Source organism: Armigeres subalbatus, chromosome 2 (genome assembly GCF_024139115.2).
Source record: "Armigeres subalbatus isolate Guangzhou_Male chromosome 2, GZ_Asu_2, whole genome shotgun sequence".
Lineage (NCBI taxonomy): Eukaryota > Metazoa > Arthropoda > Insecta > Diptera > Culicidae > Armigeres > Armigeres subalbatus.
In genome coordinates, this window is record NC_085140.1 from 36,643,946 (window position 1) to 36,658,960 (window position 15,015).

At 39.8% G+C, this 15,015-nt stretch overlaps 1 protein-coding gene across 4 annotated transcripts in view; it reads right to left on the reverse strand.

Annotated features, from left to right (window-relative positions):
• Window positions 1–4,819: 4,819 nt before the first annotated feature.
• The window catches only part of LOC134218456 (UDP-glycosyltransferase UGT5-like), a 30,131-nt gene continuing 19,935 nt past the window's right edge, over window positions 4,820–15,015 (reverse strand). For all 4 annotated transcript variants that reach the window (XM_062697465.1, XM_062697463.1, XM_062697462.1 and 1 more), the window contains 2 exons: window positions 6,039–6,516; window positions 4,820–5,976 (listed from right to left, as the gene is read on the reverse strand). In XM_062697465.1, coding sequence (XP_062553449.1) covers window positions 4,898–5,976; window positions 6,039–6,411 — 1,452 coding nt within the window. In that variant the 5' untranslated portion in view covers window positions 6,412–6,516 and the 3' untranslated portion in view covers window positions 4,820–4,897. The remainder of the gene's footprint in view (window positions 5,977–6,038; window positions 6,517–15,015) is intronic.

Here is a 15,015-nt window from a genome sequence, read left to right on the forward strand (position 1 = left end):
ATTTTATGAAATTTGGCCACAATATTCTTTGATATGCAAAGAATGTTTAGGCTAAATTTGAGCCTAGTCAGTCATAAAAAACCCCCCTGCCAATAATAGAACAAAACCTGCCAAAGCCGTCATTCCCCCTATACCAAAATGTCCATAACATTATTTTATTCATTATTGCAGTTCTGTGAATAATTTGTTTAGGGTTACGGAAGCGAAGAATATAAACATAATGTATTAACCCTTTACAAGGCAACGGCAACTATATTGCCACCAACAAATTATACGTTATTCTGATTATGTATTGACAATATTTTTACCAGTTATTTACCATGCATATTTGCTACCTAGTAACAAAATTCAGGAATAGTTGTTATACGAATTAAGCCTAATTTTTGAGTGGAAGAAGGATTAATAATATATTAGGAGGCGTATTTTATCCATTTGATATTTATTATGTTGAATCTTTTGTTTAGATTATGTAGTGAAACACTATTTGCCTTTTTTTATATATATTTGGTGTTTGCAGTTTTGACGAAATCGCGGTAAATCCCAAAGGGTCCCTTCTAAAGGAAAAATAAGCAAAAAAACCCCAGATTAATCCACCTACAGTGAGATTTTGGCCCTTCCTTAGTCATAAGGAAATATTGTCAGACTCCAATATTTAAAACGAGATAAAACAACTGAGCTTCCCACGGCGATTGAACATATAAAGTGACAAATTAATTGCCTACCAAAAGGCGGATTTCATGGGTTGAGTGACAACAAAATGAACGAAAACGCACTGTACGTCATGCTGCCTATCTATTAGGCGCTCGTCGAAATGAATAGCTATTGTAACATGGTTAGTAACTAGCGTAAAGAGCCCCGCACATAGCATACGTTTGCGTTGCGTTTGACACATTTCCCATGGGAAAACTGTCAAACGGAACGCAAACGTATCCTATGTGCGGGGCTCTTAACGCTGGTAGCATATACATATACTCATAATTTCCAGAGACCTCGATAATTATTAATCCAGAACTAACTAAATCAGTAATTGATCTGAACGAAACTTAATAGCGTTCAATAATAACATATATTTCGCCTTATGGATGTCTAATTTTGTAATACTAATCATGTTTAATACCTTAAAAATGAGTGAGATTTTTATGTAAGTAAATTTCAGAATTTGCACACATACGCACACATACATGCATATAAGTGGTCTATTAGCATCTCAAAACATGCTCACATTTGCTATCTAGCTTCCACTGCAGAAATTTTTGAAATCCCTTTAAATTTTTACGTTTTTGCTTTTCTGAGAAGATTGTTTGGTACATGCTTCTATATGTTGCTCAATTAAAATCAATCGTTTCTTTGAAACAAACCAGAAAAATATGCATATTTCCATATCATATCATTTGTCATTATTATATTTTCAATATTAAAGTGAATTTGTTCCAAATACCATACATTATACTTCATAATTTAAGAGATTTATTGATAGATTAAAGGCTCCCCCAGACCTAAGCGATTTCATCGCCGCGACGGCGAAAACTAGTCGCCGCGATTCTATCGTTTGGTCGCTGCAGGTAATGTTCTATTTACGCTTCCATACCAACGGCGACAGAATCGCTGTCGCCAAGCGATAGAATCGCGTCGCAACTGTCGTGTCGCGTGTGTTTGGGAGAACCTTAATACGTAACACACCTGCGTAACGCATACAAAGTGAAATTATATACACTTCCGAAGGAAGGGTCAAAAAATGCAAATATCAAAATAGAAGTGCTGTCCAATGAGAGCTTGAAGTAGCTCGAAGTTTCTCCTTGTCCTGCTTACGCCCATTTATTGACAAAAAAGAACGAGCAGTACGGGAACAACTTCGAGCTTCTTCGAGCTGCTCATTGGACAGCACTAGAATGTTTTGAAATGAAAAAAAGGCCCCAAATCTTAATAAATTTTCTGTTGGTTTTTCAGTAAAGTAATTCCATAATTTCTTGTTCTGTTCCATTTGAATGACTCAATTGATAATTCAAATCTACTGTAACACAATCACTGTTAATAACAAAAGGCAACAGAATATTTCTGTCTCTGCCAGCTGATAAAAGTGCGAATTGAAAACAAAACAGATGATTGGGCTTGAGTTCTCACTAACACCATCATACTGACTCGACCCCGATTCGTTTTTCGTTCGGTTATTCAGAGTCGGGGTTGGACCTGACCCAGGTTTAAAACCGAAAACGACATAAGATACCTTGCATCCAGTTGACCGGGAAAGTTGCGGTGTCCCAGATATTACGAAATAAACGATGCAGTAGTTGAGCAGATGTCATAGGGTCAGCTTTGAGCATCTCGGCTGATATGCGATCGACCCCTGGGGCTTTATTCGAATTCATGCTTCGGATGGCTTTTTGAATCTCTAGCAGTGATGGAGCTTCGGTATTAACGCATGTTATACGTCGGATCCTAGGCAGATCATGCCGAGGTGGTGATGGGCTGGCTGGCACTTGAAAAAGTTGTTCGAAGTGCTCGAACCAGCGTTTCAGCCAGTGGTGGAAATCTGCGAACCTTACTCACAAAACAAGAAGTAGGCAATGCAAAAGACTCGCGAACATTTGTTTTGCCTTTTTCTTGCCTACCTACTACTCGCAGAGAAAACAAAAAAACGAGCCCCGAAAAATGTTGGTGAAGCATCGCGAGTCATTCGGGTTAATTTGCTAAAAGTCATAAAACAACCTTGGAACTTATTTTTCACTGATGTTCGAGCAAGAACACAATTGTTTATTGTAATTGTGTTTATGTCAAGTCAAATCTATCCATTGTATTCAAAGTAATCACAAAAAATCGCGACCGTGTTTTTACTCCCGAACAAAATACAGGCCAGCTTTTTGTTTTTGCTCTTTTGCTTTGCACAAAGCAAGCGCCAGAAAAATTCAGGTAGTAGGTTCGCGCGAGTGTGGTATTTTTGGTAGACCCAATTACACTCTTTTCTTACTCGTGAAGCGAGTAATTCCACCACTGGTTTCAGCTGGTCAGTTGGGTCGGTCAATAACTGATCATTCGCGTCTTTCACAGGCATCGTTGCATTCATCTTCACTCCGCTTAAGCGTCGTGAGATATCGTTGAGCAGGCGGCTCTCTCTCCTTCGTCAGCCAGAGAGTCTGCCCACGCTCGCTTGTCCCGTCGACATGAGCGTTTTACTTCCGTCTCAAAAACCGAGTAACGTTGACGGCCTAAGTATTTGGCTACTCTGGTTTTTGATCGCTCTATCGCGGCTTTGGCTTCTCTTCGCTCTTCTATCTTCCTCCAGGTCTCATCGGTGATCCATTGTTTTCTCTGGGTGCGCAGTTCGCCCAGATTGTTCTCGCTGGTGGCGATGAAGGCATTCTTTATGGCGGTCCATTGGTCTTCCACGCTGCCACCTTCCGGAATATCTGCAGCACGCGTCTCCAGTTCTTCAACGAAGGACCGTTTCACCGCGGCATCTTCCAGTCGGCGTGTGTTAAATCGTCGTGCAACTCTTTCCTCCTGCCGACGAATTCGCGCAATGCGCAGGCGTATTTCGCCGATGAGGAGGTGATGATCAGATACGATATCGGCACTACGTTTGTTTCGTACATCAAGAAGGCTCCGTTTCCATTTTTGGCTGATTCAGATGTGGTCGATTTGACTTTCTGTAAAGCCGTCACGGGAGACCCACGTGACCTTGTGAACCGGTCGATGAACGAAGAGCGATCCCCCAATCACCATGTCGTTATTACCACAAAATTCTGCGAACAGCTCTCCGTTTTTGCTCATTTCTCCGAGACCATGGCGTCCCATAATGCGCTCATGGTTCGAGTTGTCGGATCCGATCTTCGCATTGAAGTCGCCCAAACAGATCTTGATATCACCCTTCGGAATTCTATCTACGACGGCATTGAGTTGACTGTAGAAGTTCTCTTTGTCTTGCAGATCGGCAGCATCGGTTGGCGCATAACATTGGATTATATTAAGGTTTCGGACCCGTGTTCTAAATCTTGCAACGATTATCCTTTCAATTATAGGTTCCCACTTCATAAGCGCAGAATGTGCCTGAGCGCTCAGTAGGAAGCCAACTCCGCGATGCCGGGGAGCGTGTTCACCTCGTAAACCAGAGTATAGCAGAACTTGTCCCGACGGCGTTCTGTGTTCTCAAAAGGTTTGCCAAAGGACTTCACTCAGTTCGTAATATCTTTAACAACGCAATTTTCCCGATCGGCTGGATGCAAGGTGAAGGTATCTTAGTGAAGGTGCCCAAAAAGGGTGACTTGACTGGGGTGAAAACGAAATCTGTGAATAAGCATTAGACTGTAGCCCAGCGGGATATCGCAGCAGAGGCAGACCATGAGGCTCATGGCGGCGAAACCTCAATAAAGAAATAAAATAAGTCGACCGAAATCTATCTTGGTTAAAGCGATAGCTGGACATCGCTCAGCATGGAGATCTTTTGCACCACCGGAGGTGTACAGGACACATAAGTAAGTAAGTAAGTAAGTATTCGACGGAAGGCAATGAAAAAGTAAGGCCTGGTATTCATAAGTTGCGATATGGAGGCGCGGGGTAAGCACTATCATAAGAGCGCTACTAGGGGGTCATCTGCAAAGTACGTCATGAATCTAAGAAGAGGGGGTGGTTCAGAGCAGCGTGATGATCCATACAAAAATTTTAGAGGTTTGTTACAAAAAGCTTGACGAAGGGACGAGGGGATTGAAAATCGCCATTTTTGCGTGACATACTTTTTGGATCTTCCCTAGGTGGATTAATTAAAGATTCATTACTAGTAGTTATCCAACCCAAGAACAAAATTACCAAATAAACAGCCAAACCATTTACTCAAGCATTCTTTATTCAACAAATTTTAACGAACATCCCAACATCAAACACATACAGTAGAACAATAACCAATTTAGTCAGCCTTACGTTTCTTATCACTTCTGCATAAAACTGCAGTGACTAACTTTTTCAATAACCATACACTTAAAACTACAGCTCCTAAGCCAAACGCCAACACGTCCAGCAGAGCAAAACTAAACCATGGTAAGTCTAACCCTGCCGATCGTAACTGAGGCGCCCCTTCATGCCGTATAACGTATTCCACCCAGTAGATGGATTCGTCCAGGGCCGACACCTGCCGGTCCCGGAACACCAAGGAAACCCTATCGATATTTTTCTGATACGAAGGGTTGTTCAATAGCTCATTCAAAGCCCATCGGAGCGATGTCTCAGTTACGTTCGGAAAATACAACCGGATCGCATAGCCTCCCGCAACGGCCTTATTCATGTTCAAGTGCTGATCAGCATAGACCGGTATACCCAGCATGGGAACGGCTCGGTAAACGCCCTCCTGGGTTCCTAGCAACCCACCGTGGGTGATGAATAACTTCACATTTGGGTGAGCCAAAATATCATTTTGTGGCATCCACGATTTAATTAGCACGTTGCTCGGAAGGCCCTTTATCGATTGATCCTCGTATTTCCACACAACGCGTTGCTTCAACGATCGAAACACTTTTAAAATCGCTTCCAACTTTTCTCGCGGCATATCCGAGCTCTTCACGTTCGTTCCCAAACTGAAATAAATGGCTCCATGCTTTGCCCCGTCAAGAAATTTCTGCAAATCCTCCGGTAGGGCTTTAGCTTCCTTAATATGGAGTCCTCCGACCTGAACCATTCCGGGAACTCGAGCTCTTGCTGTTGTTAAGGGGTAATAACTATTCAGCAAGATGACGGAAATGTTTCGCTCAATATCAGTAATCTTTGGGAGAGGCCCTGGCAGATGTTTGAAATGCTCTTGAGCCATTGCATTTTGCCTAGGTCGATAGTAGATGGATCTCAACAGTTGTTCGTACAATGACACTCCCGTGTTGTACATTCGCTGTGAGAAGGTCATCTTGTCCATGTAGTGCAAAAACTCATGCGGCACGTGTGAGTACATATTCATCATACCCATGATTGGGCCCATGTAGTGTCCAAAACCGAACGAACCTATAATATGATATAATTTACTGTACTGAAATTCATTTTGAAGGTCGACAAAAAACGCTTACCTACTGTCACGATGGGAACTTTGTACTTGTGAGCAAACATTAGGTACGATTCTTGGAAGAACTGTTCCGCCAATAGCAAATCGAAGTGACTGTTATCGTTCTGAATGAATTCCCGCACATTATCTCTCGTGAATCCATGTTCGGCCGTCTGCAGTCCTATGGGGAACAGAAAGCCCATCAACATCTGATGGATGGATATCTCTGTTAGATCGAACAGAGAGTCCACACTGACGGATTTCTTCCAGAAATCATAAATAGGCGCCACGCGAATGTCGGTGTAGTTGTCATGCTTGCGGGAGAGCGGATAGTTAGCAATAGCTGTCACGTGGTGGCCTCTGTCCAGCAGTCCGTTCAGAATGGCGTCAATCATCATCCAATGGCTACGGCTGGGAAACACGAACACTCCCAGAATACGGGACGAGTCTGTCTGATGCCATGCCAAGGCGCTCAGCAGCAAGAGAGGGATGAATTTTGGAATCTGCAGAAAGAAGGTGAGAGGCAAAATTTAAATATTTTGTAAAATCTTGGGAGCAAAGCTTTTGGTTGCATATATTCAAATCTTTGTGAGTAGAATACCATATCAGGGGGTATATCAGTTAAGGAAATCGGAGAGAAGTGATGAACTTTGTCAAACTTAAAAATCACTCTAATAAAGTCCAAAAAAAAAGGTAAGGAAATCACCAAAACGCTCTTGGGTGCCCAAACTTATCAACCACTTCGAATCCGTCACGACATTAAAAAAAACTTAAGTGTCTTACTGGTAACTGGTTTTTAGCAATTAAAGTATTAAAAAAGCTGAAACAAGGATCGTATGGTTTGAAGAACCCAAGAGGCAGTGATGGCTTGCGCAAGGTTGCACATTGCTATAATCTGGACCGAAAGGTAAAAGAAAAAAAAATCGTACCTACCAGATTGTCGCAAACAATAATAGAATTTATTTGTTATGTCACTAAAATTTAAGTGTAAAAGTAAATTAGTGCCCCCATTAAAAAAAATACTGAATAATAGTGTTAGACTTTTGGAGGAGGAGGCATGTATTTTAGCAAAGATTCTGAAGGAAAGTGTTAACCAACTAATACATTATAATAGTAGTAAGACAAATAAAATATAGGTCTCGGTAAAACTTGTAAAAAAATCTAAAATGAAAAATCTAAAAAATTAAAAATCTAGGTATAGAAGGACAAGTTCCAGTTGGGATGAAGCCGGTTCCCATTATTTTAAATTTTTAAGAAATGAATACTCCCGTTCTATCAGAAATACCAAAGAGAAATAAACTAAAAAAAGAGGTAATAGTAAATAACTGTAGAAAGTTTCAAATAAACTGGAACAATCAGTACCCGTCAGTACTCCTCTGAAAATCGTTCGAAAATCCTTCTCATGTAATTGTAATTACTCCTTATCTAGAAACCCTACACTAATTTTTTTTTTGAAATTCATGAGGAAATTACGATTTCTTTTCTTCTCTCCAAGTTTTACATCTAGACATTTCTTCGGCAGTTCTTCCAGAAAAATCTTCGGCATTTCCTTTAGGAATGCATTCGAGAGTTCCTTTCAAGAATACATACGGAATGTCCCACGCTATGTTTAAAGGCAACTATTATGCAAAGTGAATGCACCTCGGATGTTAAGTCGTTAGGTCATAGTTTTTGACCTCTAGTTTAAGGATCCGTGTCGATTGAAATATTTCATCGGTGAAAATTTGACTTTTTTACCATTTAAGGGGATATTTTTAACCTAAAAATCTATTCCGATTTTTTAATTTTTTTTTGAAGCAAGTAACATAAGATACAGGCACCACATTTTTTTCCTGACATTTCAAGGAAAATTTTCATATAAAAACAATATTCATATGATGAAAGTAGCAAAAGTTATACTAAAAATACTGTTGACACCGAACATATATTTCTTTGTTTGATAGCGAATTCTTGTGTAACTGCATATCTCATACGTGTTTATTAAAAAAAACAGCAACCCTGCACCACTTGTTACTATAGAAACAGAATTTAACGCTGGACAGGAATTATATTTAAATTGTGTTCATAATCATTTTCTGGAAGGAGGAGACTATGACACAATTTAGACAAAAACGCTCCTTCAGCGCTACATTAGCTGGTGGGATTGGTCTACCAAATCTTCGGCCCTGTAGCAAAAAAAAAACCATCCAGACAAATCTGAAGTCTGGACATCAGAAGTCAACGCAGCTCATCACGCTCAACTTGGTTTCACTGGGCATTACTGCCGTTGTCGAAGTCTTTTAGTTAAACGGGGTGTTTTGAAAGGAAAATAATGCAATGGTTATTACAATGTATTGGAGAGTCTACCACAGGTAGTTGATTGCTGTTTTAGTATAACATTGTTGGACTTCTATTCAGACGGCGTTCGAGCTTTTTGTTACAGTTGGATAGCAGCCGGGCTACCAATCACCGAAAATTTCTTATTTTGAAATTCCTTGTTCTTGAATAGAGCGCCTCACAGAGAGGCCTTACAAAGTATACGGAGCAAACAACGGAAGCCATCCACAGAAATTTCTATACTATCTACCAAAACTACAAAATGCCAGATAACCACGAACAGTATGCAAGTAACTGTTATACACGGTGGGAGCATATAACAGTGGTCACATAATGCAGGCGTCCATTGAGGTTCAATCAAGTTTGAAATACAGGACAAACATAAATACTACTCTGAACTAGTTCGTAGTTTTAATTTTTTTTATTTGAAAAGTTAAATAGTGATATTATGTTCTTAAATTTAATAAAACTTCTTCTTATTGGCATAACATCAACCACTCTGACATATGCCCATGGAGCGTAGTGTTCATTTAGCAGGGGCCGTCGCCCCCTAAATTGTGGAAAGATTGAACATTTTCGCATTAGTATATCATCAAACATGATGCACTTTACGATCCAATCATATACAGAAACAGGTGGTTGAAATTCAAAAAATTCCCAAAACTTATTAGGGCATCCAGGATCCATAATATATGAAAGTTCAAAACGACTCGAAACATTTCTGGGCTCAAAATTCTCCTTGAAATTTAAGACTTCTAGTAATTTTAATGGAACTTCTACTACTTATCTTCATATGAAAAAAGGTTTTATATGAAAATGTTGCTTTTAAGCATCAGGAAAATGGTAATTGATTTTACTATAACTTTTTGCAAAAAAATTCACGAAGAAATTCCTTGAAGAATATCTACCTTTTCTCTCCAAGATTTACTTCTAGATATTTCTTCGGCTATCTCTCTTCAGGTCAAGAATCCGGCATTAACTTCCAGTCACCATAATAGTTGCAATTCATATGGAATTTCTTCCCAAAATTCTACCAGAAGTTTCTTTAAAAATTTCTGACGGAAATCCTCCGATTTAGCTCCATAATTTCACTTGTAAATCTATAAGAAATTTCTTCGGAAATTCTTCTAGGAACTTCTCCGAGCAATCCTCTCGGAACTCTTCCTTTAATTCCTCAGGGATTACTTCCAGGAAATTTTCCGGGAATACCTCCATAACATTCAATAGCGAAATTATCTAGCATTCCAATCTGGAATTCTTTAGCAATTACTTCAGAATATCCTTCAAGAAATCCTCTAGAAATATCTCCATGAATTTCTCCTGGAATTCGTCCAAGTATTTCCCCAGAAATTCTTACAGGTATTTTTTCTGGAGTTTCTTCAGGTACTTCTCCAGGAATTCCTTCAGAAATTTCTCCGGGAGATTTTCCACGGAAGTGTACTAAAATTCCTTCCGGACTTCCTAGAATAAACTCGGAATTCTACTCGGATATCTGCCAAGAGTTCTTCCAGAAATTTCTTCGGAACAATCCGCAGAGATTTTCTTCAGCAATTAATCTGGGAATACTTTCAGGATTTAATCTGGGAATTTCTGCATTAATTTTTTCTGGTATTTTGCTGGGAATTCCTTCAGAATTTTTTTCGGAAATTCCTTTAGGAACTTCTCTAAGAATTATTTCAGGACTTCTATGTGGGAATTCCTTCAGAAGTGCTTATTGGAGTTCCTCCGGGAGTTCTTCCAGGAGTTTTTCCAAGAAATTCTCCGGTAATACCTCCAGGAACTTTGCAGGGAATTCCTGGGTATTTGGCAGGAATTGCACGGGAAATGGGATTTTGGAAGTTCCTTCAGAAATATTTTTTCTCTTCCTCTAGGGTATTCCACCGGATGTTCCTCTGAAGTTCCACCAGTAGTTCTTTCGGGAATTCAATCAGGCTTTCTTCCAGGAATTCATTTAGCATTTCTTTAGGCATTTATCTACAAATTCCTCTAGAAATTCCTCGGAGAATTTCTCTGGGAGTTCTTACGGGAATTCCTCCGGGAGGTTCTTTAAAGAATTCTTCCAGGAGTTCCTCCTGGAATTCTTACGGAAGTTCCTTTGGGAGTTCATCCTAGAATTCTCACGAGAGTTCCTCCTGGAATTCTTACGGAAGTTCCTTTGGGAGTTCATCCTAGAATTCTCACGAGAGTTCCTCCAGGATTTCCTACGGAAATTCTTCCTGAAGTTCTTCAATAAATTCCTCCAAAAGTTCCACCGGCAGTTCCTCCGAGAATTCCTCTGATAATTTCTCCGGAAATTCATATAGATAATCCCCCGGGAGTTCCTCCGGAAATTACTCTGGGAGTTCCTCCGGGAGTTCCTTTTCAGAGAAACACCCGGAGAAACTGCAGGTGAAACTCCCGGAGGGATTCTCGTAGAAACTTCTGGTGGATCTCCCGGAGGAATTCCCGAAGAAACTGCCGGAGGAGCTCCAGTAAGATCTCCCGTAAGAACTCCCAGAGGAATTTTAAAAGGAACTCCTAGAAGAATTCCTAGAGGACCTCCCGGATGAGCTCCCAGAGAAACTATCGGAAGAACTTTCGGGAGGAATTTCCAGCCAAAGTTCTGAAGAAAGCCCAAATGATTTCCTGAAAAAAGCCTGAATAATTTCTGGAATAGCTTCTGGTGGAACTCCTGAAGGAATTTCCTGGAGAAACTTCCGGATGAATTGCTGGTGGAATTCCCGGAGGAACTCTCGAAGGAATTTTTTGGAAGAATTTCTGAAGAAACTCCCGGTAGAATTTTCAAAGGAACCCCGGGGAAACTACCAGAAGCATTCTCGGAAACAAGAGAATTTATCTTATAGACAAATCTCGCCTAGCTGAAACTTTATTGGGGTTTGTAGCTGAACAATCATCATCATCAGAGGACCTCCCGGAGAATTCCCTGAGGAGCTCGCAGAGAAATTCTCGGAGGAGCTTCTGGTGGAAAATCTATATAAATTCCTGAAGAAGCCTAAATAAATTCAATTCTGCTGAAATTCCCGGAAGAATTTTCAGAGGAACTGCTGATAGAACTGCTGAATAATTCCCGGAAGGATCCTTAGAGAAATTCTTGGTGGAAATGCCGGTGGAACTCCTGGAAGAATTCAGGAGGAATTGTCGGAGAAACTCCTGGAGGATCTCGCAGTGGAAATCTTGAAGTTTCCACCGGAATTCTTTTCAGGATTTCATTGTGAATTAATCTAGGAACTCCTCCAAAATTCCATTGTTGATTTCATTTTCGGTATAATTTCTGTATAAATTTCGGTGGAATTCCTGGAGAAATTCTTTGAAATTTTCATAAGAAACTATTTGAAACTTTCACGGAAAGTTTTATGGAATTTACACAAGAAATTCGAAGATTTTTTTCGTGAATTTCTTAGGAATGTTTTCTGCGGAATTTCCACGGAATATTCTTATTCTTAAAAGTTATGGGAAACAGCACGAAATTATTTGAATTATTGCAGGAATTCTGCAGAACTTATAAAGAAGTTCGTGAAGATTTTCTTGGAGTAAATAATGATGAATTTTCGGATCAATTCGGCAAAATTTCGATGGTGGAATTCCTGAAGACACTGCCGAAGAAGTTGCTGGAGGCATTCCTAAAGAATCCCTGATAGAATTTCGGATAGAAATGTCAGGAGCAATTGTCGAAGGAATTCCTGGATAAAGCTTGCATATTGATTTTTCTGCCTATTTTATAATAAATATTATTTCAGAGAGGATTTGTTTAGAAATTCAGATGTATGGTTCTAGTTTTCTTAAACTTATGAAAGAATGCAGGATTTTTATAATAATTGTTATAGCTGATTTAATATTCTTTCTGAATACTAAGTTCGTTAATATTTTTCTCACTTTATTTAAAAATATCTGATGAGCAATAAATCACGCATTTTTAAATCCATTATTGTTTCAATCATTATTGTTTCGATTTGGTTTGGATTTGGTTTCATGTGTTAATATTCATGTGTTTTTATAAAACTACTATAAAACTACGATTTGGAAGACCAAAAAAGTTGGCCCCCCCCTTCTCGAAGTCCTGGCTACGCCCATGCATATGCCGCCTTGAGCTTAGTGTTCATTTAGCACTTCCATAGTTATTACCAGCGAAATTTCTAGTCCGTTACCATTTTCGCATTAGTATATCATGAGGTTACGATGATACTTTATGCGCCCAGGGAAGGTGAGAATATTTCCTAGTAGGGCCGGGAATCGAACCCAGCCACTTTTAGCATGGTCTTGCAGTGTAGCAGTGCATCTCACCGCAGGGACTTAAGGAAGGCTACAGATCTATTCATAATACACCGTAAGAACATTTAAGACTTGCAGTAATTTTAATACAACTTCTACTACTTTCATCATATGAAAAAGGTTTTTATATGAAAATGTTGCTTTAAGCATCAGGAAAAAAGGTAGTGGTTGGATTTTATATAACTTGTTGCAAAAAAATTTAAAAAATCGGAAAAGTTTTTTAGGCTAAAAATATTACCTTAAATAGTAAAAAAGTCAAAATTTCACCGATGAAATATTTCAATCGATGCTGATCCTTAAACTAGAGGTCAAAAACTATGATCTAACGGCTTAACATCCGAGGTTGCATTCACTTTGCATAATAGTTGCCTTTAAACATAGCGTGTGTGTCCTCCCACAATTCAACTAGAAGTATCTTCAGAAATTTATGACGGAAAATCCTCCGATTTTGCCCCATAATTTCACTTCTGAAAATCTATAAGAAATTCCTTCGAAATTCTTCTAGGAACTTCTCCAGGCATTACTCCAAGAACTCTTCTTTAATTCCTCAGGGATAACTTCCAGGATTTTTCGAATACCTCCATAAACTCAATGGCGAAATCCTCTAGGATTTCATTCTGAAAATCTTTCGAAATTACTTCAGAATATCTTCAAGAATTCCTCTAGAAATTTCTTTAGGCATTTCTTCAAATTCATCCAAGTATTTCCCGGAAATTCTTTCAGGTATTTTTCGAATTCCTTCAGGTACTTCTCCGAATTCCTTCAAAATTTCTCCGGAAATTCTCCACGGAATTTCCTAGAATTATTCCGGAGTTCCTAGAATAAATTCGGAGTTTCAGGATATCTTCAAGAGTTTTCAGGAATTTCTTTAGAACAAACCCCTGGGAATTTATCCGAAATTTCTTCAGCAATTCATCTGGAATACTTTCAGGATTTCATCTGCGAATTAATTAATAACTCCTCCTGGTATTTTCCTGGAATTCCTTCAGAATTTTTCTAAGTATTTCAGGTCTTCCTTGTGGGAATTCCTCCGGAAGTGCTGTTTGTGGGAGTTCCTCCAGGAACTTCTATAGAGTTTTTTTTCAAGAGTTCCTCCGGGAATCCTCCAGGAACTTCACAGGGAATTTCGTTATATTTGGCAGAATTTCACGGAAATGGCATTTCAGAGTTTCTCTAGAAATTCAACTTTGGGTATTCCACCGGCTGTTCCTCCAGGAATTCATTCAAGCTTTCTTTCAGGAATTCATTTGCTTTCTTTAGGAATTTATCTAAATTCCTCCTGAAGTTCCTCGGAAAATTTCTCGGAGTTCTTAAATTCCTCGGAGGTATTTTAAGAATTTTAGGAATTCTTACGGAAGCTCATTTGGGCGTTCTTACGAGAGTTCCTCCAGGGTTTCCTCCTGGAAATTCTTCCTGTAGTTCTTCAAGAAATTCCTCAGAGAGTTCCTCCAAGAATTTCTCCGAGAATTCCTCCATAAGTTCCTGCGGAAATTCTGGGGAACATTCTCCTCAGAGGAACATCCGAAGGAACTGCCGTTAAACTCCGTAGGAGTTCTCGTAGAAACTGCCGGTGGATCTCCGGAGGAATTCCGAAAGAGCTGCCGGAGGAGCTCCGTAATCTCCCGGAAGTCAGGAGAACTCCTAGAATTCCTAAAGGTCCTCCCGGAGGAACTCTCGGAAAACTATCGGAAGAATTTCGGGAGGATCCGCTAAATTTCTGAAGAAGCTCATAATTTCCTGAAAAAGCCTGAATGATTTTCTGGAAGAACTGCTGGTGTAACTCCGGAGGAATCCCGGAGAAACTGTCAGATAAATTGCCGGTGGAATTCCGGAGGAACTCTCGTGGAATTCTCGAAGGAAATTCGAGGAATATCTGAAGGACTCCCGGAGAATTTTCAAAGGAACCCCAGAAACTACCAGAAGAATTCTCGGAAAAATCTTGGAAAATTCATCTTATAGACAAACCCCGTTAGCTGGAACCTTTGTAGGGATGTAGCTGAACAATCATCATCTCAGAGGGCCTCCGGAGCATTCCCTAGGAGCTCCCAGAGAAAATCACGAAGGACCGTCTGGAGTTTTCTATATAAATGCCTGAAAACTGAATAGATTCCTGGAGGAAATTCTGGAGAAGTTTCGGAAGAATTTTCAGAGGAACCCCTTAGGAACTGCCGATAGAACTACGGAATGATTCTCGAGGAATTCTTGGAGGAACTGCCGTGGAACTCATGGAAGAATTTCCGGAGCAATTTTCGGAGAAACTCCTGAAGGATCTCCCAGTGGAAATCTTGAAGCTCCCCGGAATTCTTTCGATTTCTTTGGGAATTAATCTAGGAATTTCTCCGAAGATTCCGTATTGATTTCATTTTCTGTATAATTTCTGTATAAATTTTCGTGTACTTCCTGGAGAATTCTTTGAA